The sequence below is a fragment of the Prunus persica genome, chromosome G2 (assembly GCF_000346465.2).
Source record: "Prunus persica cultivar Lovell chromosome G2, Prunus_persica_NCBIv2, whole genome shotgun sequence".
Lineage (NCBI taxonomy): Eukaryota > Viridiplantae > Streptophyta > Magnoliopsida > Rosales > Rosaceae > Prunus > Prunus persica.
In genome coordinates, this window is record NC_034010.1 from 1,818,339 (window position 1) to 1,846,123 (window position 27,785).

At 36.5% G+C, this 27,785-nt stretch overlaps 3 protein-coding genes and 2 long non-coding RNA genes across 6 annotated transcripts; 4 read left to right on the top strand and 1 right to left on the bottom strand.

Moving 5' to 3' along the window:
• On the top strand, positions 1,607 to 2,656 carry LOC109947126. Its single transcript, XM_020556614.1, has one exon. It carries the CDS (start codon positions 1,607 to 1,609, stop codon positions 2,654 to 2,656), a length of 1,050 nt encoding a protein of 349 aa, XP_020412203.1.
• Positions 8,210 to 11,643, top strand: LOC18785243 (TPR repeat-containing thioredoxin TDX). Its single transcript, XM_007218214.2, has 9 exons — positions 8,210 to 8,430; positions 8,881 to 9,033; positions 9,132 to 9,219; positions 9,313 to 9,393; positions 9,578 to 9,642; positions 9,731 to 9,871; positions 9,943 to 10,056; positions 10,600 to 10,630; positions 11,048 to 11,643. The coding sequence occupies exons 1-9, from the start codon at positions 8,428 to 8,430 to the stop codon at positions 11,380 to 11,382; spliced, it is 1,011 nt and encodes a 336-aa protein (XP_007218276.1). The 5' UTR covers positions 8,210 to 8,427; the 3' UTR covers positions 11,383 to 11,643.
• LOC18784875 (TPR repeat-containing thioredoxin TDX) lies at positions 13,387 to 16,699 on the top strand. Its single transcript, XM_007218269.2, has 9 exons — positions 13,387 to 13,605; positions 14,056 to 14,208; positions 14,307 to 14,394; positions 14,488 to 14,568; positions 14,749 to 14,813; positions 14,902 to 15,042; positions 15,114 to 15,227; positions 15,771 to 15,801; positions 16,219 to 16,699. Exons 1-9 carry the CDS (start codon positions 13,603 to 13,605, stop codon positions 16,551 to 16,553), a joined length of 1,011 nt encoding a protein of 336 aa, XP_007218331.2. The 5' UTR covers positions 13,387 to 13,602; the 3' UTR covers positions 16,554 to 16,699.
• On the top strand, positions 17,148 to 19,668 carry LOC109947568. 2 transcript variants are annotated; one of them, XR_002270336.1, is made up of 5 exons: positions 17,148 to 17,493; positions 17,611 to 17,689; positions 17,985 to 18,107; positions 18,661 to 18,888; positions 19,003 to 19,668. It is a non-coding gene; the product is annotated as an uncharacterized LOC109947568 (long non-coding RNA). The 2 variants fall into 2 exon arrangements; XR_002270335.1 differs by having other exon boundaries at positions 17,162 to 17,493; positions 18,838 to 18,888.
• On the bottom strand, positions 25,270 to 27,184 carry LOC109947689. The gene is made up of 2 exons (XR_002270504.1): positions 26,613 to 27,184; positions 25,270 to 25,973 (listed from the first exon to the last, which is right to left on the bottom strand). It is a non-coding gene; the product is annotated as an uncharacterized LOC109947689 (long non-coding RNA).

Sequence of the window (27,785 nt, forward strand, 5' to 3'; positions counted from 1 at the left end):
GAGAAAGCATACCTCACCCGACTAAATTAGTGGCTAGAGGAGGGAGATCGAAGCTGGGAAGTTTCTGTCAAAATCGACGTGATTCCGAGCTGTTTCCGGTTACTTTGGGAGCTTGGCTACGGCGGAACACGTTGCTGGGATGGTGGTGGTCCTAACCGGACCGGTCACGTGGCCGGCCATGGTGTGTGGCGGTGATGGTGGCTTCAACAAGCCATAGCTGGAGTAGAACCAATTTGAGGAGGGAGGGGGCCGCTGGTTCGCAAGGAGAGAGAGAGGGTTTTAAAATTTATGCTATGGCAAATTACAATTTTGCCCCTCCATGAATTTTAATTGTATTTTCTTCATTGTAACTCCAATTCGAGCCCACTATGTGTTTACGGACTCGTTTCATCTCGTTCTATGCAACGGTACAATCAAAATCTACAAATTCCTAACTAGTCAAAAAGTCAACTTTAAACCTAATAAAATATTCTGGGTATATTCTAGTCTTTTTCTTGAATAAAATAATAATTAAGAATTAATTAAGGATCAGGTTGTTACAAACTACCCCCTATAAAAATTTCGTCCTTGAAATTTCATAACAACCACTCGAATCGGTAAGGAACTAGGCCTGCATCTACTACTCGAGTTCTTAAGTAACCTCCTCCACAACTTGATATGACGGGAACTTAACTTCCCACGTTTCCCGAACCCCCACAAAGTCACAGCTGGGACCACCACACCGGTTTCTGCCGTCGTCGTACCATCTCAAGGCCTCATGGCTGGATCTAGCCACCTTCATAACACCACCGCCGAGCATGGTGGAACCTCCCATCAAGGTGGGCTCACTACCACTGCTGACTTTGGCCCAATCTTGGAGCAACTTCAAGCATTCCCTCCATTGCCTCCACGCTCGAAGCACACTCCTGCGTACACATCTAATGAAACCCTAGCCTGTATGCAATTGGGCTTCACACATTTCTCTCATCTCGATCCACGAAGTCAAGTAGACCTTAATCTGAGAGTTGACTAGCTAACTCAGAGAATAGACCACCAAAACAATTTGAAGAGGCAACACCTCAACCAAATAAACTTGGCTCAAAACCTTGGCCTTGGACAACAGGGCGAAGAGAGAAGGATGGATGAACGCGCCGATAAGCAGTTCGATGGGTACCAAGTAGGTTGAGCAGGAGTCAACAGATAAGGAGATGGACAACAACACGATCAGCTTGCCGACATGTTGCAAGCATCTGCAAGCCACACTCAAAGCAGACGAGGTCTCCCATCCAGATTAAATTTAAGGACCAACATGCGCAATAGGCTGGGCCCACAATTTGGTATCTGCATCCACACTCGCCTGGGTCCGCAGGGAAATGTTCATGAAAGGCTAGGCCCCCAGGGAGGTCAACCTGGTAACCCTCACAATGACGACCGTGAAGAAAGGCGCTCTGCTGCTCACTCTTGAAGAACCAATTCTCGTCTCCAAGTTACTGAAAATTCCTCGCAAACGTAGTCCACCAACACGCTGCCTAGGCAGCGCAACTGAGAAAATCGACCCTTGCAAACCAACGAGGAAGTTAATCAGCCTCGCCCAAATCGTAAAGGTCATCAACGTGGCCGACCAGCCATGTGTGCGGAAGACGTTGAGAAGCTTGTGAATAACCGACTTCGAGACTTAAAGATTGGAGGAAATTTCGAAGATGCACTACGCATGGAGGTAGACCGAGCAAACTCCTCACCTTTCACGGCCGAAATCGAGCAAGTTGCTCTCTCGAAAAGATTCTCAACGCCCTCTTTCACATGCTTCAAAGGGGATTCCGATCCTGAAATCCATCTGAAGCATTTCAAGAGCCTTATGATCCTACACAAAACTGAAGACGCTCTAATGTGCAAGGTGTTTGCAATGACTTTGAGAGAAGCAGCTCAGGACTGGTTCCACACCCTGCCATCCGGGTTGATCAGTAGCTTCAAGGAGCTTGCTTATGTCTTCACCAAAGAGTACACTTCTTATCGGACAATCAAGAAGAACCCTGACCATCTGCTCAACTTGCACAAGAAGTCCGATCAATCCCTCCAAGACTACATCAAGAGGTTCAAAGCGGAGAGGGCAAACATTATAGGATGTGATGACAAAATTGGGTGCTCCGCATTCAAGAGGGGGTTGCCAACTGAATGTGAGCTGTATCGCGAGCTGACCATCTCCCCTTGCCAAACATTGGTAGAAGTCTTCGCTACAGCAGAGCGCTACGCACTAGGGGACGACGACCAGATCGCAGCAAAGAAGGCTGATCAAGCAGCTGAGCAGGCAAGCCAAGAGAACAGCAAGCGCAGATCACAGCCTCAAGAAGGTGCTCCCGCAGTGGAGAGCTACACCAATTTCACTATTCCGATACACCAAATCCTGGCCCAAGTAAAGGACATGCCTTGGTTGAAGAAACCATCGCCTTTAAAGGGAAACCCAACTAAGAAGGATACCAGTAGATACTGCACATTCCATGAAGGACACAGTCATTACACAAACGACTGCTTCGCCTGGAAAAGGCACCTCGAAGATCTAGTCAGAGACGGCCATTACACAGAATTCATCGCAATGGGGGCTATCCAGCAAATCAAGGATTGTGACGTAGCTAACAATGAGCCTCCACGAAAAAAGTCATATGGATCAACACAATCCTAGCTGACTCCAAGAACCCGGGCTGACCACCAAGGGGCAGAAGAGAAAGATCAAGCAGGCGACTTTCATCTCCCAAGCCGTCACTGGCTACCAAGTTATAGAAGATAAACATTTCATCATCTTTCAATGGAAGGAAGTTCCAAGGTAATGGAATGCCCATCACCTTTAAGAGTACTATCCATGAAGCTCATCACCTATCAGCTGGGTTCTAAGTAGACGGCCAAGCCTCCCTCACCTTCATTGAAGATAAGTTACTTTTGATGTTACTCATGCAACTCATCTTTTTTGTTCAATAAAGCAATGTAGTCACACAGACATCAATACAAGTTCAAGCTTCTCTATCCAATGGAGTGTTCACAAAAGCAATCGACACATCTCCGGGCGTAGGCCAAACGGGCCACTCTCACGGACACGTCTCCGGACGTAGGGCAAACAGGCCACTCCCCTCGACACGTCTTCGAACATAGGCCAAACGGGTCATACACATCGACACGTCTCCGGACGTAGGCCTAACAGGTCACACACATCGACACATATCTGGACGTAGGCCAAACGGGTCACACACATCGACACGTCTCTAGACGTAGGCCAAACAAGCCACACACATCGACGCGTCCCCGGACGTAGGCCAAACGGGCCACTATCATCGACACGTCTTCGGACGTAGGCCAAACGGGTCACACACATCAACACGTCTCCGGACATAGGCCAAACGGCCACACTCAACGACACGTCTCTGGACGTAGGCCAAACGGGCCACGCTCAATGATACGTCACTGGATGTAGGCCAAACGGGCCATACTCAACGACACGTCTCCGAACGTAGGCCAAACGGGTCATTCTCATCGACACGTCTCTGGATGTAGGCCAAACGGGCCACACTCATCGACACGTCTCTGGACGTAGGCCAAACGGGTCACTCTCATCGACACGTCTCCGAACGTAGGCCAAATGGGTTACACTCATCGAGACGTCTCCGGACATAGGCCAAACGGGCCACTTTCATCAACACGTTTCTAGACGTAGGCCAAACATGCCACAACCCAGAAACATTCAAGCAGTTCACAAGACACTATGCGAATTGAAGTTAGAAAAAGCAACTCAAATTTCCTTAGCAATATGACCAACCAATCGAGTTCGATAAAAAGATGGTCAAGCAAGACCAATTATTCTAAACAAAGAGCAGACTACAAAAGCTGAAAAGAAATAAATGAGTCTTTATCTACTTTGAGACGCCAGCAGGAGATTCCTGATCTGCAGTCTTTTCTGCATCCACCTAATCAGCCCTGCTCTTAGCAGCTCCACCTGCCTGATCTGCGACATCTGTCACCACCTCTTTTTTGAAGCAGATGAAATGTTGCTTCCCTTTGTTTTTCCTAGGAAAGACTTGAGAAAGTACCAAGATCGCCAACCTAACGGATTTGATCAACCAGTTGAGCACAAGTGGATGAACTTGATAGAAAGTTCGTCTTGAGTAGATTAGACACACCTGCATCCTTTTCAGGGATGGACTTGTCCACCCTGGGATCAGCCGCTGACATTGCAGAAAAGCTCTTCGCCCAGACAGATGACTCTCTCCTCTTCTTAGCCGCTGCCATCCTCACCTCCAATGAAGTCAACGACGCTGAATCAACTCCACACTTGACTGCTCGTGACTCAATAACTAGACCCTGATGATTGGGCGGAGGGACAGACCACCAACTTCTTTCGGATACTAGCTCAGCAGCAACTAGCGGCCACCGCCGCTCCAACCGTCTTTGACCGCCAGTCATGACATCAACCAGCCTGGTCCCACCCAGCTGGTCCTCGCCGTGAAAAAAAAAAGACGAAGAAAAAATATACGTGCTCAACTTACCTTGGGATGCACTGCAACTCCTCTCTTCAACATGCAGTACGAATTCTACAAGATATTTCTCAAGCTACAAAATAGAGAAGTTAAGTTTGCAATGTGAGAAAGAGTGAAGAGAAGCCATGTATTTATACAAGTTGGACAACCCAGATCAAGAAGGAATCGTAAGCTCATTCATACTGGGAATCCAACTCCAATAACAGTCAGAAGCCTACACCAAATGAGAATCCGATCTGCAAAAGGAGTCCAACTCACAGAAGAAAGCCCAGACACAGTTGGAGAGCCCGAAAAAAATAATTTCATCAAGCGCCATGCAGAAGCCGATGGGCGTTTGTAGGAGCAAATATTTTCTCCACACGGCTCCGGCCACCACACACGGCTTCGGCCGCCCAGTTCACACCATACACACAACTTCATACCCTTTGCTTAGCTATTGTTTTCCTACAAACACTTGAACTAACTTAGGCATCGGAGGGCCTTTGGCCAACACTCCCCGGGTGTGGTCTCTTTACTCCGGTCTTTTTTACAGGAATCGAGAAAAAGAGAGAAGGAAGTTCGAAGGTTGAACGATCTAGAAGCGAATATTCTCCTGCGAGATTATTTGCACAAACAGTACTCTCATATCTAAACTATTGTAATACCGGTCTTTAGTCTTATAAACCATTGTGTTTACTATAATAAGGACCTCATTTTATATGCTTAAGGTCCACACTTACCAATTCCTTGTAATGTTGATCTATATCCTTATAAAATGGGGATTTACATGGGAAGCTAGGGGATTGGTAACTTTCTTCTCCTTCATTACCCCATTTAGTATTTTATTATGTTACAAAACATATATGAAAAATTTAGTATTTTAGTTGAAATTATACATATTATATGTAAATACTATATTTATTAGTGGATATTCTTATTAAACAATTTTTTTTATGGAAGGGAAAGGGAAACCCTATATAACAAGGATATGAACAAAAAATTAGAGGAGGATCAGAAGAGAAATTTTTGTGGGAACATGAATATGAGGATGACAATGTATTAAATTATTTGTTTAGGCATATAAATAAGTTTGTATATGCTATGAGTCATATTCAAGAAATAATATATAGTTATAGTTTTATGACATCTCTATCAAATTATTTTAGAATTAGCTTGAATTCTAAAATTTCGTACATAAAAAGCGAATGAGATGGCAACTCAATCCCTTTCTTCCCCTTCATTACCTCATTTAGTATTTTGTTATGTTACAAACTTATATAAAATTTCGAGTATTTTAGTTGAAATTATATATATTAAATGTAAATATCATATTTATGTATTATATATTGATTATAAAGTGCAATATATATTATTTAAGTATTATATTCTTATATATTCTTTTTTTTTTTTATCGGAACATGAACCAATTATATTATGAAGATATGAACAAAAAAAAATAGAGAAATATCATAAGGGAAATTTTTGTTGGAAGATGCTATGAGTCATCTTTGTTATAAGACATTTGTTTAAAGTTGTTTTTAGAACAAGCACAAATACATATATATTTTTATATAATAATTTGTCATCTTGAGAAGTAATTATAGTGTGCTTCATAGTATGGTCATATAATATTTATTATAATATAAGTAGATAATTATTGATATTATGTCTTAAAAGTTGAATATCTTATCATTGATTGATATTAAACGCGTGAACGAGTTATACTATGTAGTCGTATTTTAGTTCCTTATAGTAATTTATTCACATTTAAGAAATAACAAAACAAAAAGAATAGTTTAGATGTTCAAAAATTATTTTTGGTTACAAGTAAAAAAAAAAAAAATAATAATTTCAGTTTGGCCAATTGGATTTATATAAAGTTACCCAAGTTTTATTGATTTTGGTTACACGTTATATAAAGCAACCTCTAACTCATGAATCATGAAATTTTTTGCAAATGTTGTGAAATAATTGAAATAATTGTAACAACATTATGGTACACCCTAATTCATAACACTGTAATACCCTAATACAAAGAAAATAACACATAGTACCAAGGTAAGAATGGACTTTGGAGGAGTAAAATTATGTCATTATCCTTGCAAACACAACTGAAAATCTTGTAATCTACAATAAAACTTGTAAACTTTCTACTTTTATACTTGTTTTTCTTGACTTTTAATCCTAACCATGTACTATATAAAATCCATGGACATGTTAGGAAAAGAATTTAAATTTATAATATTTCATGGATGTCTGCAGAAGTACAACCATGTAACATAGAGTTCAACAAGTAATATAGTTCTTATTTTATAAATTGATTTCAACCTATTACATAGACAAAACTCGAGGTGAAATTTTTTTTGATGGATAAAGACTTTCAAGCTCTCAAATAAAAGTTGATGCGCATTCACCAATTCTATGAAACAAAAGAAACAAAAAATTAAAACTATCAACCTCAATTATTTTTAAAAACTACGCATAAAATACGAAGGAATTAAACACAACTAGCTATCATAATTCATATAAATAAAACCAGCAACTCATAATGAACTTGAGTAAAGCTCCAATGAGGTGACATACTGGAATCAGAAGGGAAAAAAAAAAGTCTAAAACGGTTCTCATAAAACAAAAAGTCTAAAACAATAACTTCAGATTTATAAAAATAAAAAAATGTCATTGCGAAATTCATCAGCACGTCATCGTGAGTCAAATAGAATAAACTCAATTGAAAAATAACATGTCAAATCATATGCCAATTCCCAAACATAAAGGGAATAATTACATGACCCTGCATTATTTCTCTCTTAACCTTAAGAATTAACCTTTACCTGCTGTAGCAGGTTATGTTTTAGTTTGTTAATAAATGCCTCAAACAAAGGAAAACATTTCAATCATATACAAATTTGACACACATAGCATATATGCGTATCATATTACCAAAAAGAAAAAAAAATACAAAAATTGTGTTAAGGAGACATTTTCGTTGTTCTACATCACGAACGATATAGAAAGTCTCTTAGAGCAAGTCCATCCCAAAAGGCTAAGGCAAGGCAAGGGCTGCCACTATTCACGTGAATAGTGGCAGCCTTGCCTTTTTTGGTTCCACCCCAAATGGCAAAGGCAAGGGTAATTACTATTTATTTTAATTTATTATATATTTTTTATACTTAAACCATTAATTTTGGAATGAGAAGTGAAAAAAAGGACAAGGTATTTATATATATATATATATATATAAATGGGTAAATTACTCAAATGGTCCTCAAAATTATACCTGATTTACATTTTGGTCTCTCAACGAAATTATTCGTTCAAAAGGTCCATCAACTCTATATTATTCGCTCCAGTGGTCCTACCTTCTAATTTTCTGTTAGATTTAACCTAAATTTAAGGTAAATAATGATCAATTTGCCCTCATATTTAACGGAAATATTGACAGAATATAACGGTATGACCAATTGAGCGAATAATATAGAGTTAATGGACCATTTGAACAAATAATTTAATTGAGGGACCAAAATGTAAATCGAGTATAAATTTGAGGATCATTTAAGTAATTTATCCATAAAAAAATCTGAAATTTTTGGTATATTTTTCGATTTTTTTTAAAAAAAATTTAGTTGTTAATGTCGTCAATGACGTCATCAAACATAGACAAGAGCCCAGACAAGATTTGCTTTTGAATCTGCCCAGACTTGTGGCCCCATCCAGGCTTGTGGCCCCATCAATTGCCTGGACTTGCTCTTACAGGCGTTAGGGGTCCTCAGATGTTGAAAATATTATTTTCCTTGTTGGCTGCCAACATTCAACTTCAAATCAGCAAAAAGCCTAATCTGGCAATCCAACCTGGAAATATTTCCAGTTGCCAATAAAAGAATAAGGGTTTGTTTGTTTTTTTATTTTTTATTTTTGCAGCCTTGGCGTTCGAATTCCGCCGATCCCAAAAATGGTGAGCCCTCATTTCCTCACACTAAGCTTATATTTTTCCACAAATTTCAGTTTTTTCTATGTGTGCACATATAATTTATGCTTTACATGCATATTAGGAGTTAATGGACTCACATAATTTAAGCTTTTCTGCGGATGCTGTGCTTCTAAGATTGCCAACTTCCCCACATTTTAAATTCGTATAGGAACTTTGGTTTATTTGCATTTCAACTTTCAGTAGGTTTTACAAGTGACAGGAATTTCGGATTTTCCCCCCTATGTTGGTGTTGGTTTTAGAAAATTTGACATCTTATGTATCAGAACAGGCAAGAAAATAGACACGGTCACTCATAGTGCTACTTTGAAGAAATTCCTTAAAATTTTGAGCACAGGTTTTTATGCTTTATATTTTTTATGTTGGTGTCGTTGTATATTTTGCTTGATATGGTGTAGTGTTGGTTTCTGATAACAGGATAAAGTTGATGAGGACATGTCAGACACTAAAGATCATTTTGATGCCAAAAGACCTGATCCATGCCGGGATAATGATGAGGAAATTGTTGAGTCTGATATCGAGTTGGATGCTACTGATGTTGTGGAGCCTGATAATGATCCTCCACAGAAGGTAAGGGATAGAGAAAGATGGAGTCATGCGATAGAGGCCTAGTATTTCATCCTGATTTTTTCCCCTTAATTTGTAACCTCGCTATTTTTCAAGTGCAGATGGGAAACCCATCGGTTGAAGTTACAGAAGAAATGCAGGATGCTGCACAAATAGAAAAATCAAAAGCTTTAGATGCCATCTCTGAAGGCATGCCACCCTTTTGTTGTGATTACCATTTTTATTTGAGATTTCTTGGGTTGTCTTTGTGATATCTCTTAATTGGTAGTAAATTCTTTTCAGGTAAGCTGGATGAAGCCATAGATCATATAACAGAAGCCATCATGTTGAATCCAACTTCAGCAATATTAAAAGCAACCAGAGGTAAATTGATCATTATTTTTTTCTTTTGAAAAAGAGAAGTTTTATTTGATCATTATTGATTTATCTTTATTTCGTTGTGCTTACATATATATATATATATATATATATATATATAGATATATTATTTTCATTGCCCTTCTTTGCTCATATGTATCATTCTCTTGGAAACCTTGTATCCTTGCAGCCAGTGTCTTTGTCAAATTGAATAAACCAAATGCAGCAATTCGTGATGCTAATGCCGCTTTAGAGGTTGGTTGATGACCCTCACTGTGCAAGAAGTTTGAGTTTCGGGCAGTATTGAACATTGTATAATGAGCTATATTTGTACTTTTTCTAGATCAACCCCGACTCTGCAAAAGGATATAAAATAAGAGGAATGGCGAAGGCCATGTTAGGTCACTGGGAAGAAGCGGCAAGTGATCTTAATGTAGCATCAAAGTTAGATTATGATGGGGAGATTGGTTTGGTGCTTAAAAAGGTGAATTTCCTTATTCTAGAAGGATAAGTTTCCAGGGAAACTGTTCCATAATAATTTAGTTATAATTGCAGGTTGAACCTAATGTCCGCAAAATTGAGGAGCATCGCAGAAAATACGAACGCTTACATAAAGAAAGGGAGATAAAAAGTGCTGAACGTGAGAGAAAGCGGCAAGCCGAAGCTCGAGTGAGTGTTGGACTAGAGTTGATATGTTTTTATGCTCTATTAAGAAATATCACATCTCTTTGATAGTCAGATAAATATATCAGTCTACATATGATAGGTTAGCAGAATGAGCAACCTGTTGAAAATAAGATTTTGGTACATTTGCTGTTTATCTGGTGCTTTTCATCTTTCTATGTGGGAGTACATGTTTTAGCTGGGTGCTAGTTCAATTAGAATTTAAAGCATGGTTTGTTCAGTCCTAACATGGACCGGGGTGTAGTTCATGGGTGTGGTTATCAGCTAGCATGACTATATTATGAAACCACAGCACAGGCTTAGATCCAAAAGATGTGGGCTGTATTATAGTTTATTCATTCATTTACATTTGCTCTTTGGGGTGCTGGTGGGTGGGGGTCATTTTCCCCTAATTCCACATGCCACTAAATAGTGACCTCATACAGAGATAGATATGGCCGACCCCATATGATTTAGGACAAGGTCTACGGTGATGACACGAGGGTAGAGAACCTTCATACTAATTACATTTCTTTCAATTTCATGCAGGAACGGGATGCGTTGTCTGCTCTTAAGGATGGTATGGCATTTGATTTCTTTTTATTAATATTTCATTAATTTTATATTAATGCATGCATCCTTATGGGTCATCATCCCTCATTTCAGAATTACCTGCCGTTAATATCAACGTCAACTTCATAAAACCATCCCTCTTGTGCAGGATATCATTTATTTAATTTTGATCCTATCCTAACTCATCTGGTTTATCCAATTTTCCTTACTTGTTTGAACATTGAGGAGCGAATTATGTGGTACATATATTCCACTTTGCTATGATTATTTACAGAATCATTTTCATATTCAAATATGGTGAACTGTAAATGACCACATTCCATTTCATGAAGAGGACTTGGATGATAAATCTTGCCACGCCACGTCAGTGGTGTTCTAAGTCTCAATGTGGCATTCTTTGAATGTTTTTTTTTGGTTTTGACAGGTGAAGTCATTGGAATACACTCTGCCAAAGAACTGGAGACAAAGTTGAATGCTGCTTCAAGGACATTGCGGCTTGCAATCCTCTACTTCACCACAAAATGGTGTGGTGCTTGCCGTGTCATATCTCCTTTGTATACAAGCTTAGCTGGAAAGTACCCAAAGGCCGTTTTCTTGAAAGTTGACATAGATGAGGCAAGAGATGTTGCTGCAGACTGGAATATAGGCAGTGTTCCGGCATTTTTCTTTGTAAGGAACGGTAAGGAGGTTGATAAGATGGTGGGGGCAGACAAAACTGCACTAGAAGGGAAGATTGCACAACATGCAGGCTCAACTTGAGCTAATCCTTCTGCGATGCTCTTGGCTTTTGTAGTGGTACTTTTTTTAAGTCGTAAGTTGGAAGAGATGTCCATCTGAGAAGATTGTTTCCTTCCTTGATTTCTTCCTTAACCGGAAATAAAATTCTACTTTCTTGCCCGGTTGAATTCTGTTTTTTAATCTTTTTTCATCCTAATGGTGTCCATGGGTTAAATGCCAATCTGAAATGATCATGCTTTTCCCCTGCTTCTCTGTGTGAATATGATCCAACATGACAAAAAATCGGAATGTAAGCTTTTATTATGATTATTATTTATGATAATAGTCTTCTAAACAAAAAATGTTGAAACATAGCTTGCGTTCATGATCTGGCTTGCTTGCCTGATCAGTGAATTAAGTACCGGCTATCATCCCTGAGAATTAATATCAAAGCAGAGAGAGCAATGTGATGCAAACAGATTTCATTTCCTCTCATTCTTGGAATAGAATCTGAGGACCACATAGAATAAGAACCGGTAAAGAACACCCCAAGCTAGCAAGATTGCAATATCATACCAAATGTTGTCTATAGTGATATCCATGGATGATATAACATCTTGTCCAATAATCACGCAATTCTTTTCCACTTTTTGGGAGGTACTGTGCAGGGAGCTGATCTTCAATTCTCCTAGAGGTCCAGGGGTAAGATCCGATGGCAAGCCGTGGTAGCAGCGTATTCCTCTGAATTCATTTGTCAGCATTGCCTCAAATGGGTACTTCATTGCAGATATGTAATGCACCCTCTGCTGACGCTTTAAGAAAAAGCCACAAGTCAGAAAGAAAAGAGCTGTGGTAGCTATCACAACAGTAATGAGGTGACATACTGAAATCAGAAGGGAAAAAAAAAGTCTAAAACGGTTATCATAAAAATAAATAAAAAAGTCTAAAACGATAACTTTAGATTTATAAAAATAAAAAAATTCCATTGCGAAATTCATAAGCATGTCATCGTGAGTCAAATAGAATAAACTCAATTGAAAAATAACATGTCAAATCATATGCCAATTGCCAAACAAAAAGGGAATAATTGCACGACCCTTATGCAATTGCATTATTTCTCTCTTAAACTTAAGCCTTAATCTTTACCAGCTGTAGCAGGTTATGTTTAAGTTTGTTTATAAATGCCTCAAACAAAGGAAAACATTTCAATCATATACAAATTTGACACACATAGCATATATGCATATCATATTACCAAAAAGAAAAAAATACAAAAATTGTGATAAGGAGACATTTTCGTTGTTCTACATCACGAACGACATTAGAAAGTCTCTTAGAGCAAGTCCACCCCAAAAGGCTAAGGCAAGGCAAGGGCTGCCACTATTCACGTGAATAGTGGCAGCCTTGCCTTTTTTGGTTCCACCCCAAATGGCAAAGGCAAGGGTAATTACTATTTATTTTAATTTGTTATATATTTTTTATACTTAAACCATTAATTTTGGAATGAGAAGTGAAAAAAAGGACTAGGTATTCATATATATATATATATATAAATGGGTAAATTACTCAAATGGTCCTCAAACTTATACCTGATTTATATTTTGGTCTCTCAACGAAATTATTCGTTCAAAAGGTCCATCAACTCTATATTATTCGCTCCAATGGTCCTACCGTCTAATTTTCTGTTAGATTTAACTTAAATTTAAGGTAAATAATGACCAATTTGCCCTCATATTTAACGGAAATATTGACAGAATATAACGGTAGGACCAATTGAGCGAATAATATAGAGTTGATGGACCATTTGAACAAATAATTTAATTGAGGGACCAAAATGTAAATCGAGTATAAATTTGAGGACCATTTAAACAATTTACCCATCAAAAAGTCTGAAATTTTTGGTATATTTTTCGATTTAAAAATTATTTTTTTTTAGTTGTTAATGTCGTCAATGACGTCATCAAACATAGACAAGAGCCCATACAAGATTTGCTTTTGAATCTGCCCGGACTTGTGGCCCCATCCAGGCTTGTGGCCCCATCAATTGCCTGGACTTGCTCTTACAGGCGTTAGGGGTCCTCAGATGTTGAAAATATTATTTTCCTTGTTGGCTGCCAACATTCAACTTCAAATCAGCAAAAAGCCTAATCTGGCAATCCAACCTGGAAATATTTCCAGTTGCCAATAAAAGAATAAGGGTTTGTTTGTTTTTTTATTTTTTATTTTTGCAGCCTTGGCGTTCGAATTCCGCCGATCCCAAAAATGGTGAGCCCTCATTTCCTCACACTAAGCTTATATTTTTCCACAAATTTCAGTTTTTTCTATGTGTGCACATATAATTTATGCTTTACATGCATATTAGGAGTTAATGGACTCACATAATTTAAGCTTTTCTGCGGATGCTGTGCTTCTAAGATTGCCAACTTCCCCACATTTTAAATTCGTATAGGAACTTTGGTTTATTTGCATTTCAACTTTCAGTAGGTTTTACAAGTGACAGGAATTTCGGATTTTCCCCCCTATGTTGGTGTTGGTTTTAGAAAATTTGACATCTTATGTATCAGAACAGGCAAGAAAATAGACACGGTCACTCATAGTGCTACTTTGAAGAAATTCCTTAAAATTTTGAGCACAGGTTTTTATGCTTTATATTTTTTATGTTGGTGTCGTTGTATATTTTGCTTGATATGGTGTAGTGTTGGTTTCTGATAACAGGATAAAGTTGATGAGGACATGTCAGACACTAAAGATCATTTTGATGCCAAAAGACCTGATCCATGCCGGGATAATGATGAGGAAATTGTTGAGTCTGATATCGAGTTGGATGCTACTGATGTTGTGGAGCCTGATAATGATCCTCCACAGAAGGTAAGGGATAGAGAAAGATGGAGTCATGCGATAGAGGCCTAGTATTTCATCCTGATTTTTTCCCCTTAATTTGTAACCTCGCTATTTTTCAAGTGCAGATGGGAAACCCATCGGTTGAAGTTACAGAAGAAATGCAGGATGCTGCACAAATAGAAAAATCAAAAGCTTTAGATGCCATCTCTGAAGGCATGCCACCCTTTTGTTGTGATTACCATTTTTATTTGAGATTTCTTGGGTTGTCTTTGTGATATCTCTTAATTGGTAGTAAATTCTTTTCAGGTAAGCTGGATGAAGCCATAGATCATATAACAGAAGCCATCATGTTGAATCCAACTTCAGCAATATTAAAAGCAACCAGAGGTAAATTGATCATTATTTTTTTCTTTTGAAAAAGAGAAGTTTTATTTGATCATTATTGATTTATCTTTATTTCGTTGTGCTTACATATATATATATATATATATATATATAGATATATTATTTTCATTGCCCTTCTTTGCTCATATGTATCATTCTCTTGGAAACCTTGTATCCTTGCAGCCAGTGTCTTTGTCAAATTGAATAAACCAAATGCAGCAATTCGTGATGCTAATGCCGCTTTAGAGGTTGGTTGATGACCCTCACTGTGCAAGAAGTTTGAGTTTCGGGCAGTATTGAACATTGTATAATGAGCTATATTTGTACTTTTTCTAGATCAACCCCGACTCTGCAAAAGGATATAAAATAAGAGGAATGGCGAAGGCCATGTTAGGTCACTGGGAAGAAGCGGCAAGTGATCTTAATGTAGCATCAAAGTTAGATTATGATGGGGAGATTGGTTTGGTGCTTAAAAAGGTGAATTTCCTTATTCTAGAAGGATAAGTTTCCAGGGAAACTGTTCCATAATAATTTAGTTATAATTGCAGGTTGAACCTAATGTCCGCAAAATTGAGGAGCATCGCAGAAAATACGAACGCTTACATAAAGAAAGGGAGATAAAAAGTGCTGAACGTGAGAGAAAGCGGCAAGCCGAAGCTCGAGTGAGTGTTGGACTAGAGTTGATATGTTTTTATGCTCTATTAAGAAATATCACATCTCTTTGATAGTCAGATAAATATATCAGTCTACATATGATAGGTTAGCAGAATGAGCAACCTGTTGAAAATAAGATTTTGGTACATTTGCTGTTTATCTGGTGCTTTTCATCTTTCTATGTGGGAGTACATGTTTTAGCTGGGTGCTAGTTCAATTAGAATTTAAAGCATGGTTTGTTCAGTCCTAACATGGACCGGGGTGTAGTTCATGGGTGTGGTTATCAGCTAGCATGACTATATTATGAAACCACAGCACAGGCTTAGATCCAAAAGATGTGGGCTGTATTATAGTTTATTCATTCATTTACATTTGCTCTTTGGGGTGCTGGTGGGTGGGGGTCATTTTCCCCTAATTCCACATGCCACTAAATAGTGACCTCATACAGAGATAGATATGGCCGACCCCATATGATTTAGGACAAGGTCTACGGTGATGACACGAGGGTAGAGAACCTTCATACTAATTACATTTCTTTCAATTTCATGCAGGAACGGGATGCGTTGTCTGCTCTTAAGGATGGTATGGCATTTGATTTCTTTTTATTAATATTTCATTAATTTTATATTAATGCATGCATCCTTATGGGTCATCATCCCTCATTTCAGAATTACCTGCCGTTAATATCAACGTCAACTTCATAAAACCATCCCTCTTGTGCAGGATATCATTTATTTAATTTTGATCCTATCCTAACTCATCTGGTTTATCCAATTTTCCTTACTTGTTTGAACATTGAGGAGCGAATTATGTGGTACATATATTCCACTTTGCTATGATTATTTACAGAATCATTTTCATATTCAAATATGGTGAACTGTAAATGACCACATTCCATTTCATGAAGAGGACTTGGATGATAAATCTTGCCACGCCACGTCAGTGGTGTTCTAAGTCTCAATGTGGCATTCTTTGAATGTTTTTTTTTGGTTTTGACAGGTGAAGTCATTGGAATACACTCTGCCAAAGAACTGGAGACAAAGTTGAATGCTGCTTCAAGGACATTGCGGCTTGCAATCCTCTACTTCACCACAAAATGGTGTGGTGCTTGCCGTGTCATATCTCCTTTGTATACAAGCTTAGCTGGAAAGTACCCAAAGGCCGTTTTCTTGAAAGTTGACATAGATGAGGCAAGAGATGTTGCTGCAGACTGGAATATAGGCAGTGTTCCGGCATTTTTCTTTGTAAGGAACGGTAAGGAGGTTGATAAGATGGTGGGGGCAGACAAAACTGCACTAGAAGGGAAGATTGCACAACATGCAGGCTCAACTTGAGCTAATCCTTCTGCGATGCTCTTGGCTTTTGTAGTGGTACTTTTTTTAAGTCGTAAGTTGGAAGAGATGTCCATCTGAGAAGATTGTTTCCTTCCTTGATTTCTTCCTTAACCGGAAATAAAATTCTACTTTCTTGCCCGGTTGAATTCTGTTTTTTAATCTTTTTTCATCCTAATGGTGTCCATGGGTTAAATGCCAATCTGTCACATATTAGCTTTTAGGACAAACTACAGTAAACCCCCCAACATATAGGGTCATTTATGAATTGATACTCGATTTTAGAGACATTTACGAGTACGTACTAAACGTCGCGGAAAACCTACAATTTGCCCCATCCGTTAGCGAAACCGTTAGTGAATCTGTTAAATGCTGACGTGGCGAATGTGGGTTCCATTTTTTAATGAGGTGGACTTACAGGTGGACAAATAAATACTAAAAAAAATTATATATTATTTAAAAATAAGTATAAACAAGTAAATAATATTATGCAATTTAATTAAAAAGAAAACAATTGCTCTTCGTCTCTTTCTCTTCCTAGTCCCACCCCACCCTATCCAAACTGAGTGCGTCTTCCCACACGGCACCTTCTACAGTGCACCTGGCGCATGGGTGCACCATTTGTCCTTTATGAAATTGATTTGTAAAGAAAATAAAAGAGAACCTGCTATAACAGGTCAAGGTAATAGGTTTTCTCTTGGGCCTTTTTACGCTATAGCATCTCTCCCTCTCAACCCTAATTCCTCATCTCATTTGAGATTTTTTTCAGAAACAGAAAGCTCCCATTCTTCTATCACTTGCTTTCTCAGTCAGAGGCATTTCAAATTTACTTAGGGTTGGATTTCTCATCTCTCTCTTTGAGTTCGATTCCTTCCACAACAGCTCCTCTCCTCCTCCTGTAACGAAGAGACGATGCCGGCAACCACATCTCCTTTCCTCACAGGTAAGTCATGCTCCTTCTTCTTCTTCTTCATTTCGTTCTCCTTTCTAGGGCTTTTGGTCTGGGTATTTTACTCGCTGCTGCTGCTTCATCGTTGGTTTCTTTATTTTGGTTTTTTAGGTTTTCACAGTTATGATTCCTTTGTCTCACTCTCATCTGGATCTCTGTGGCTGGCTTTATCTCAACCTCTCTATGGCAGGTAAGAACTCTTGGTTTTCCCTCTCTTTCTAACTGTGCGATTCAAATGATTCGCATCATAGCAGAAAGTATTTCAACTTTGAATTAGGGTCTAGGCTTTCTAGCGAAATGATTTATATGTCCTATTTTAATTTAGGTTTAATGATTTGGGTATTGAATCGCAAGTCCTTTTTTTTTTGGATTTATATAGGATTTGGATTTATATAGGTTTTGGTAATTTTTTCAACTTATAATTCGATTTTTTTTGTTTCCTTCGAATTGTTCTCTCTCCCACCTCTCCCCTTTCTCTTTCTCAGATAGATCATTGCTACTTACTTTAAATTGATGGCCTTCAGACTGCATATCGTTCAAACATTGGGTTCTTGAAGGAAGATGCTAGATGATGGAGAATCCATTTCAGCCTTGAAGAGATATTGCAGGTTTCTGTTTTGTAAACTGTGTTTATTCTATGTTTGATAACTTGAAATTTTGTGTAGTCTGTTTACTTGAGATCTTAATGTTAAAATAATGATCTAGAACTTGAGATAGGATTGAGACATTTATTGTCCTCCATGACAATGGAGCAAATTGGTGTACATTACAACCCATTAGATCCATGACTTCTTATAATGGATTATTTTTGTGCTTGAGATAATTTAGTCCGAATTGTAGAGTAATATCTTTAGTTTATAATCTAAATTAGTTCTGATTTTTCAGTGAACAATTCAAAATTTGGTATGGATGTCCTTCTTGGTGGGTTTTCTAACATTTCTTTAAATACAATTGCATACGAATGACGTTGCTGTGAAAAAAGTGAAAAAAGTAACATGTTGATACAATGTTGTTTCGTGATGAACTGGAAATACACAAAGATTTGATTCACTCTAGTAGGCTTAGTTGAGTAGATATTTGAAGAATTAAGTCAGCATGATAGTAATTGCTATTGGCTCATGGCTGATTGTGTCTTGGTGTGACTTTTTCTATCACCCAAAGTTGGAGGTCCTATCCTTGCTAGTTGTTTGGGAACACAGAGACGTGAAGATGAATATGCACTTTGGGTTTCCCTTGTCCGATGGTTCGCTGATCATCACAAGTGTTTTGATTTGCTTTCTGGTTCGTTCAATGTATAGTAAAATATCGCTATATAATTTATTTCCTCTTCTTTTGCAGCGGGAGTAGCTATTTTCATTTTACTGATATCATTTTACTCAACTCGTGACGGTGAGGACTTCACTAGCAAGATACATATATAATGCTACAAATTTTGGTGTGAAATTATACTGTGATTCCCTTTGTTTTCTTCTCATTGTATTTTTTTCTTGAAACATTTGACAGTACAAGGAGTGACAGAGGCAGAAAAATTCAGCGATTCATATCTTTTGTGGCTCATGAGTTGGTGATGTGTGTTTTATTGTGAATGGTAGTTTGAGTATGTCATGTCAAGTTGGCTACATAAGAAATACACAAATTCCTGGGAAGAATACGATTTCTTGAATTGTTTATTAGGAGTAGGATGTGTTTACTTGATTGTCGACATTATATTTAGTGTTTCATAAATGCATTAGAATGGTTAAAAGCACTACAAATTCTATTGTTTTTACTTTTAGGTACTGAAAGCATGGAAGAGAAGAAAAATGAAATGACAGAGGTCGTTTGGCAATTACCATTCAGACGATTGGCTTTCGCAAATTAGAATGGCAATTACATAGTGCCTATTTGTCAATTGCCAACATGACTTGGCTGTGTTGTAACAAAATAAAGGAATTTTATATGAGCTTGGTGACGTAAGGCATGGGTTGAATTGAAGATGGGAGTTTAGTAGAATGTAGTTCAATTTTTATTTTTTCTATTTCTACTGTTGTTTTTAGCCTTCAGATCTTTGATTGTAGTTCAGTTTTTTTTTCCCTTCTTGTATTTGGCATTTAGTTTTTTTTAAATTTGTGTAAAATACAATATATGATTTGCCAATGCAATTGACATAGGTAGTGTCATTTCCATTTACGTCTTGTAATTAAAAAACAAAGCAGTCTCATGTGCATTCCAATCGTGCAATTACAATCTTGTAACTTACAATTTTTGGGATATTGTTTACGACATTATGATAACATAATATCTAAAACCTTGTAACCTCTATCATAATAAATAAAAATCATAATAAAATCTTGTAACCTCCGTCTAAAATCTTGTAACCTTTAACTTCTGAAAATCATAATAAATAAATTCAAAAATTCAAAAAAAAATATACTGAAAATTCCTATGAACTCCTTGTGATCTGACATTCTCTACGCTCTCATGCTACAAAAATATAATTTTTATATGCTAAGTCATGTCTCACTTTTCAATAATGAAGGAATGCACAAATGATTTTCAAATTTGAGAATGTCAATACAGTATGTGATTTGTAAATTCAATTGACAAACAGGAAGTGTCATTTGCATTTTTGTCTTGCAATTGGCAAGCCAAGCAATCTCATTTACAATCCAATTGCGCAATTACAAGCTATAATGGACAAACATAAATGAAGTTACAAAGTATTATAGTTATCACATATGTTAAGCTTTTTTTCTTCTTAAAACTATTTTTTTGTTAAAATTATTTGGATTTATATAAAGATACCCAAGTTTTATTATTTTGAATTTGAACATTTTGTAGCAAAATAAGGAAATGTACACGAGATTGCAAGTTGGCATGATGGATGTTGAGACATTGGAGTGCAAGCTGGCGTGAGGGTGTTTCCAAGTGGCTTTATGAGTTTAATAAGGACTTCTTGTCCAAGTCCAAATATAAAATATTAGTTTAATTTTTTACGAGTTTTTATAACATTTGAATTGTACCATACAGTTCGACAAGTTATAACATTTCAATTGTACCATACAGTTCGACAAGTTATAACATTTCAATTGTACCATACATTTGGACAAGTTTATTTCCCCTAAAAATTAATTGAATTAATTAAGGGCAAAATAAATACAAGTTATAACAAATAGAAAGTATTAGGTCATACAGATCGACATAAATAAGTAACAAATAGAAAATATTAGTTTAATCATTTACGAACTTTTATTTTAAGTAACTACTTGTAGTTATTATTATCAATATTATGGCGATTTCAGTCATTGACAAACAGAGACTATGTAATTGACAACCAGGAAGCAACCAATTGCATGCCAATATGCAATTGCATTTTAAGTACAAGGAGAATGCCTATGCCCATAATAGGTACATGTTTACCTTATTCTTATACAAAGGTTCCTCATATCTTTGTAAATTACGATATTACAAGATTAAGTATGGATTTTACAAATATATGGAACATAAATATCTAAAAAAGCATAATCCGAGACCTTAATATTGTAAACAATTGTGTTTACAAGTATAAGGACCCAATTTACTTTCCTAATATCCCTCGTTACCTTAATATTGTATTAGAAGTCATTCTCTTTGTAAATTACAATATTACAATATTAAGGATGTGTTTTACAATCTTTTGGAACATAACTATCCATAAAAGAGTAAGACGAGACCTTAATCTTGTAAACATCCGAGTTTACAAGTATAAGGACCTAGTTTACCTTTCGAAGGTTCCCCTTTACCATAATATTATACTACATGCATTTGTCTTTGTAAATTATGATATTACAAGAGTAAGGATAACTTTTACAATCTTGTGGAACATGACTGTCCTAAACAGAGTAATCTAAGACCTTAAAATTGTAAACATTTGTGTTTACAAGTATAAGGACCCAATTTACTTTCCTAATGTCCCTAGTTACCTTAATATTGTACTAGAAATCATTCTCTTTGTAAATTACAATATTACAACATTAAGGATGTGTTTTACAATCTTCTGGAACATAACTATCCATAAAAGAGTAATACGAGACCTTAATATTGTAAATATCCGAGTTTACAAGTATAAGGACCTAGTTTACCTTTCGAAGGTTCCCCTTTACCCTAATATTATACTACATGCCTTTATCTTTGTAAATTATAATATTACAAGAGTAAGGATAACTTTTACAATCTTGTGCAACATGACTGTCCTAAACAGAGTAATCTAAGACCTTAAATTGTAAACATTTGTGTTTACATGTATAAGGACCCAATTTACTTTCCTATGTCCTAGTTGCCTTAATATTGTACTAGAAGTCATTCTCTTTGTAAATTACAATATTACAACATTAAGGATGTGTTTTACAATCTTCTGGAACATAACTATCCATAAAAGTGTAATACGAGACCTTAATATTGTAAACATCCGAGTTTACAAGTATAAGGACCTAGTTTACCTTTCGAAGGTTCCCCTTTACCCTAATATTATACTACATGCCTTTATCTTTGTAAATTATAATATTACAAGAGTAAGGATAACTTTTACAATCTTGTGCAACATGACTGTCCTAAACAGAGTAATCTAAGACCTTAAAATTGTAAACATTTGTGTTTACATGTATAAGGACCCAATTTACTTTCCTAATGTCCCTAGTTGCCTTAATATTGTACTAGAAGTCATTCTCTTTGTAAATTACAATATTACAACATTAAGGATGTGTTTTACAATCTTTTGGAACATAACTATCCATAAAAGAGTAATACGATACCTTAATCTTGTAAACATTCGAGTTTACAAGTATAAGGACCTAGTTTACCTTTCGAATGTTCCCCTTTACCCTAATATTGTACTACATGCCTTTATCTTTGTAAATTATGATATTACAAGGGTAAGGATAACTTTTACAATCTTGTGGAACATGACTGTCCTAAACAGAGTAATCTAAGACCTTAAAATTGTAAACATTTGTGTTTACACTTATAAGGACCCAATTTACTTTCCTAATGTCCCTAGTTACCTTAATATTGTACTAGACGTTATTCTCTTTGTAAATGACAATATTACAACATTAAGGATGTGTTTTACAATCTTCTAGAACATAACTCTCCATAAAAGAGTAATACGAGACCTTAATATTGTAAACATGCGTGTTTTGGATTATTCTTATTCAATTTCCATGGCACTTTGTCAATTGCATTCTTCATGTTCAATTTCCATCACACTGTTTGTCAATTTCATTATTCATGTTCAATTTCCAACAAGTTCCATCACACTTTGTCAATTGCATTATTCTTATTCAATTTCCATGACACTGTTTGTCAATTGCATTCTTCATGTTCAATTTCCATCACGCTGTTTGTCAATTGTATTCTTCATGTTCAATTTCCATCACGCTGTTTGTCAATTTCATTATTCATGTTCAATTTCCAACAAGTTCCATCACACTTTGTCAATTGCATTATTCTAGATCAATTTCCATGACACTGTTTGTCAATTGCATTATTCTTTTTCAATTTCCATGACACCGTTTGTAAACACAAAGGTTTACAATATTAAGGACCCTTTTTATAATGTTTTGGACTTCAATGTTCCATAAACTTGTAAAGTATATTCATAATCTTGTAAACACAAGCTCTACAAGTCTACAACATTTGAGATGTTGACGTACAAAACATTGTAAAAGAGGTCCTTAATATTGTAAACCTTATATTTACAAGAATAAGAACCAAATTTACTTCTCCAAGGTTCACCATTACCTTAACATTGTAAGATAGATCATTTCTAACGTAAATAGTAACATTACAAGATTATGGATTATAAAGAACCTTAAAGTTGTAATCATGGTGGAAAAACTTGTAAATGGGAATCAAAATATTGTAATCTACGAGATTAAGGATCTATTTTACAAGTTTATAGAACGCTTATGTCCAAACCATTGTAATAAAAGTCCTCAGTGTTGTAAACCGTTGCATTTACAAGAATATGAACCACATTTACATTTTCAAGGTCCACCATTACCTCAACTTTGTAATAGAGATCCTTTTATTGTAATTTATGATATCACAAATTTATGGATACACGTTACAAGTTTATGGAACATGGAGGTCCAAAATATTGTAAAAGAGGTCCGTAATACTGTAAACCCTTGTGTTTACAAGAATAAGGACAACATTTACAACGTTAAAGTCTACCTTTACCTTATCATTGTAAGAGGGATCATTTCAATTGTAAATCAGGATATTACAACGCTATGGATAAGGAAGAACCTCAAACTTGTAATCATGGTGCAAAAAATCATAAATGAGAATCCAAATCTTGTAATGTACGAGATTAAGGATCTGCGTTACGAGTTTATGGAGAGCTTACGTCCAAAGTAATGTAATATGAGTCCTTAATGTTATAAATCATTGCATTGACAAGAATAAGTACCAATTTAACATCTCCAAGGTCCACCATTACCTTAACCATGTAATAGGGATCTTTTCTATTGTAATTTATGATATTACAAGTTTATGGATACACTTTACAAGTTTATGGAATATCGAGGTCCAAAACATTATAAAAGAGGTCTTTAATACTGTAAAGCCTTGTGTTTACAAGAATAATGACAAAATTTATTCCACCAAGGTCCACTGTTACCCTATTCTTATACAAGGGTTCCTTGTTGTTGTAAATTATGGTATTACGAGATTAAGGATGGCTTTTACAATGTAATGGAACGACTGTGTCCATTTTAGTATAATACAAATCCTTAATGTTGTAATCACGTCCTTGTTTACAAGGATAATGACTCAATTTACTACTCCAAGGTTCATTCTTACCTTAACATTGTATTGGGGGTCATTTCCTTTGTAAATTACGATATTACAAGATTAAGGATCTCTTTTATAACTTTATGGAACCCCTCTGTCCATAACAATATAATAGAAGTCCTATATGTTGTAAATTCTCTTGTTTACAGTGGCAAAGACCAAATTTATTCCACCAAGGTACCCTATTCTTATACAAGTACAAGGACCCAATTTACTTTCCTAATGTCCCAAGTTACCTTAACTAGATGTCTTTATCTTTGTAAATTACGATATTACAATATTAAGGATGAGTTTTATACTCTTATGGAACACACCTGTTTAACGTAGAGTAATACGAGACTTTAATATTGTAAACGTTTGTGTTTATAAGTATAATGACCTAATTTACCTTCCAAATGTTCCACTTTACTGTTTGTCAATTCCAATTTTGAACTTACTATTTGTCAATTGCATTATTCAGTTTCAATTTCCCACTAACTGCTTGTCAATTGCATACGAGTCCTTACTATTGTAAACCCTTTGGTTTACAAGGATAAGGACCAAATTTACTTCTCTAATGTCCCACCTTCCCTTTATAAATTTATTTTCTTAATTTTAATATATTTTAAATACATGTTTACAACATATTTACAAAGGCCAAAAATCGCATTTTTTTGACCAAAAAAAAAACTTCACTTTGGGGTTACAAAAGCATTAGGAATGGGGAATGCGAAGTGAAATCATGTGGAAAACGAAGTCAAAAGTGAAGAAAATAGGCACGCATGATAACTGCACGTTTACAATTTCCAACTTATTGTTTGTCAATTGCATTATTCAGTTTCAATTTCCCACTAACTGTTTGTCAATTACAAGATTACGGATAGATTTTACAATTTTATGAAACATAGCTGTCCAAAACGGATGGGTTTTACAATTTTATGGAACACTCAATTACAAGATTATGGATGGGTATTGCAATTCCGAACTTACGATTGCATTATTCTTGTTCAATTTCCAACTCACTGTCTCTCTCAATCACTTCATTGTCTTTTTTTTTTTTTTGTAATAAGAAACATAATTTCATTAAGAAGAGAACATATCAATACAAGGGACAAGTTGTCCACTGGTCTAGCTATACTAGGTAAACAACTTAAAAAAGATACATGGCACTAGACGAACAAAACTTGTAGTTGACAGCAGAATTCTAATAATACAATATAGCTTGAAAGGAACAATCCTTAACTTCTGAACATACCAACGGCCCAAGGGAATCCCAAAAACGAAGCCTATCCCAAATAAGATCCACCTCCACATCCCTTGCTCCGCTCCAAAATTTTCAACATATGCCTACATATTGAAATATGAACTAAGCACTTTTTCAACCACAATCTGGGTCATTACTTCCACAATCTGTTCATCAACAAAAATAATTACAGACCCATGTACCTATACATAGTTCGCAATAAACAACTCGGGGAGGCATTTCCCAGAAGCAGTGGATGAAAGCTGCATTTCCCAGAAGCAGTGGATGAAAGCTTCTAATGGTTATTAAATATTTGTTAACAGGTTCTATTGACCTTGTTGCCAAGCTAATACTAATGAATGTAATAAAGGAAAAGGATAACACAATTGAGTTGAATGATAGGATGGATTCTAACATGTGACTGAAAGATTGGTCAATCCTACAAAAGAAAAAAATAAAAACCAAACCATGACATATGTTATTATATGAGCAAAAATGAACTCTCAGATTACAATAATTGAAAGAAGATAAGGAAATCGATAGCAAAATCTCAGACTTTGCATGCAGTTTAACAGCATAAATAGACTTTCCTAGATTCAATATACACAAATCAATACTCATTCTAGCAACTTCAGTCCTAAAATGGTCATTCCAACATTATTCCTAAATCGTTCCAGCTCAAGTTCTTCTATGGATAGCATAAAGACCCATCTAACGTGTGAATCACCACTTACAATACGATAGTACCCCTAATCATCCTTTGACACTAACTCCCACTTCACCAACTGCACTTATTTCCCTCTCCTTGGCCTTGCCATAAAAATTCTCATATGAGCTTCTCAACCTTTCATCTATTGGGACTACTTATCCTAATTAATCACAAATTCACAATAATAGATATATGCCAGTCATAAAATTTGAGTTTCTGGAACAACAAGGTCACAAAACAGGAACAGGGGAATCAAAAGAAACCCATATCAAATTTAAACAAAAAATCACATTACCAACAAATAAAACCCAACTATCCAAAAAAATACCAGAAACCAAAAGACAAAAGGAATAGAAAAAGCAAACTGACCTTTGATATTGGAAAAATCCCCAATTTTCTAGGGTTTGAACTGATGACAAAGAGGAGCAGAGAGGTAGACAGAGAGAGAGGGGGACGAAGAGAGAGACGGACGAAGAGAGAGATGGACACAGAGAGAGAGAGAGAGAGAGAGAGAGAGAGAGAGAGAGAGAGAGAGAGAGAGAGAGAGAGAGAGGGACCAAGAGATTTAAGATCTTCTCAATTTCATCCACAGAATCAAGCGATTCACAGGTAGGGGAAGAGAGGGAGAGATGAAAGAGAGAGTTGGTGAGATTGCCTCAGTAGTTCAACATCTTCTTTGCCCTTTCTCCCTTTGTATCGTTCTATTTTTCTTTTCTTGTTTTGTTTTTATTTTTTTGTTCAATTTTTATTTTATTCACTTTTACCTATAGCAACCCTTTTAACCGGTTAACAGCATTCAATGGTGTGGATTTAACCCACATCTTAACTTACTTATCCAACGGTTGATAATTTGGGGCGCATGGATACACCACGCCCATTGTAGAATTTTCCCTTCCGACACCCCCACCAACCCACCCTCCCTCCGTGCACACCGCTGTCAAAGTCATCGCCACTGAACTCGCTATCGTTGGATAGAACCAAGGGCAAGATCTCTATCCTTATCAACTGCCTCTTCCTCTTGCTTCCCTCGGAGACCTTATGATCGCCATCTTCGTTCCTCGGCCTCCCAATTAAGGATTGATTGTCGCTTGGGTTGGGGGTTTTCAATTTTCCGAATTGATTGTCATCAACCTCAACCATGGTTGTCTCCAGAAGATGCGATTTCAACTTCCAAAGGGATCAAGTTGCAGTCCTCAAAAAACGCAGACTTTGTTTTGGGGCTTCTGAGAAACCATGGATTCTCTCAAACCCAGATCTCATGGGATCAAGTTATAGTCCCTAGAAAACGCAAACTCCATTTTGGGGCTTTTGAGACCATGGATTCTCTCAAACCTAGATCTCAAAGTTTTGCAAAACTTGCCCAGAAAGTAACGGGTTTTAATGGGTTGCCCTTCTTTTCTTGCTTTCTGGCTTTGTTTGGATGCTGAGAAAGTAGATTTGAGTGTATGTTTTGGTTGAATGAAACAGAACAAATGGTTTTTCTTTAAAATATTGTGATGAAATCCAGTCATTTGCACTTTGTGATGTGTTTTGTATACTCAT

Excerpts from the sequence above, each read along its gene's own strand:
- LOC109947126 (XM_020556614.1), top strand. The coding sequence starts at position 1,607 with ATGTGTGCGGAAGACGTTGAGAAGCTTGTGAATAACCGACTTCGAGAC.
- LOC18785243 (XM_007218214.2), top strand. Across the intron at positions 9,220-9,312 it reads TTTAGATGCCATCTCTGAAG|GTAAGCTGGATGAAGCCATA; the intron begins GCATGCCACCCT and ends AATTCTTTTCAG. Across the intron at positions 10,057-10,599 it reads AGCGGCAAGCCGAAGCTCGA|GAACGGGATGCGTTGTCTGC; the intron begins GTGAGTGTTGGA and ends AATTTCATGCAG.
- LOC18784875 (XM_007218269.2), top strand. Across the intron at positions 14,209-14,306 it reads ATAATGATCCTCCACAGAAG|ATGGGAAACCCATCGGTTGA; the intron begins GTAAGGGATAGA and ends TTTCAAGTGCAG. Across the intron at positions 14,569-14,748 it reads AATATTAAAAGCAACCAGAG|CCAGTGTCTTTGTCAAATTG; the intron begins GTAAATTGATCA and ends GTATCCTTGCAG.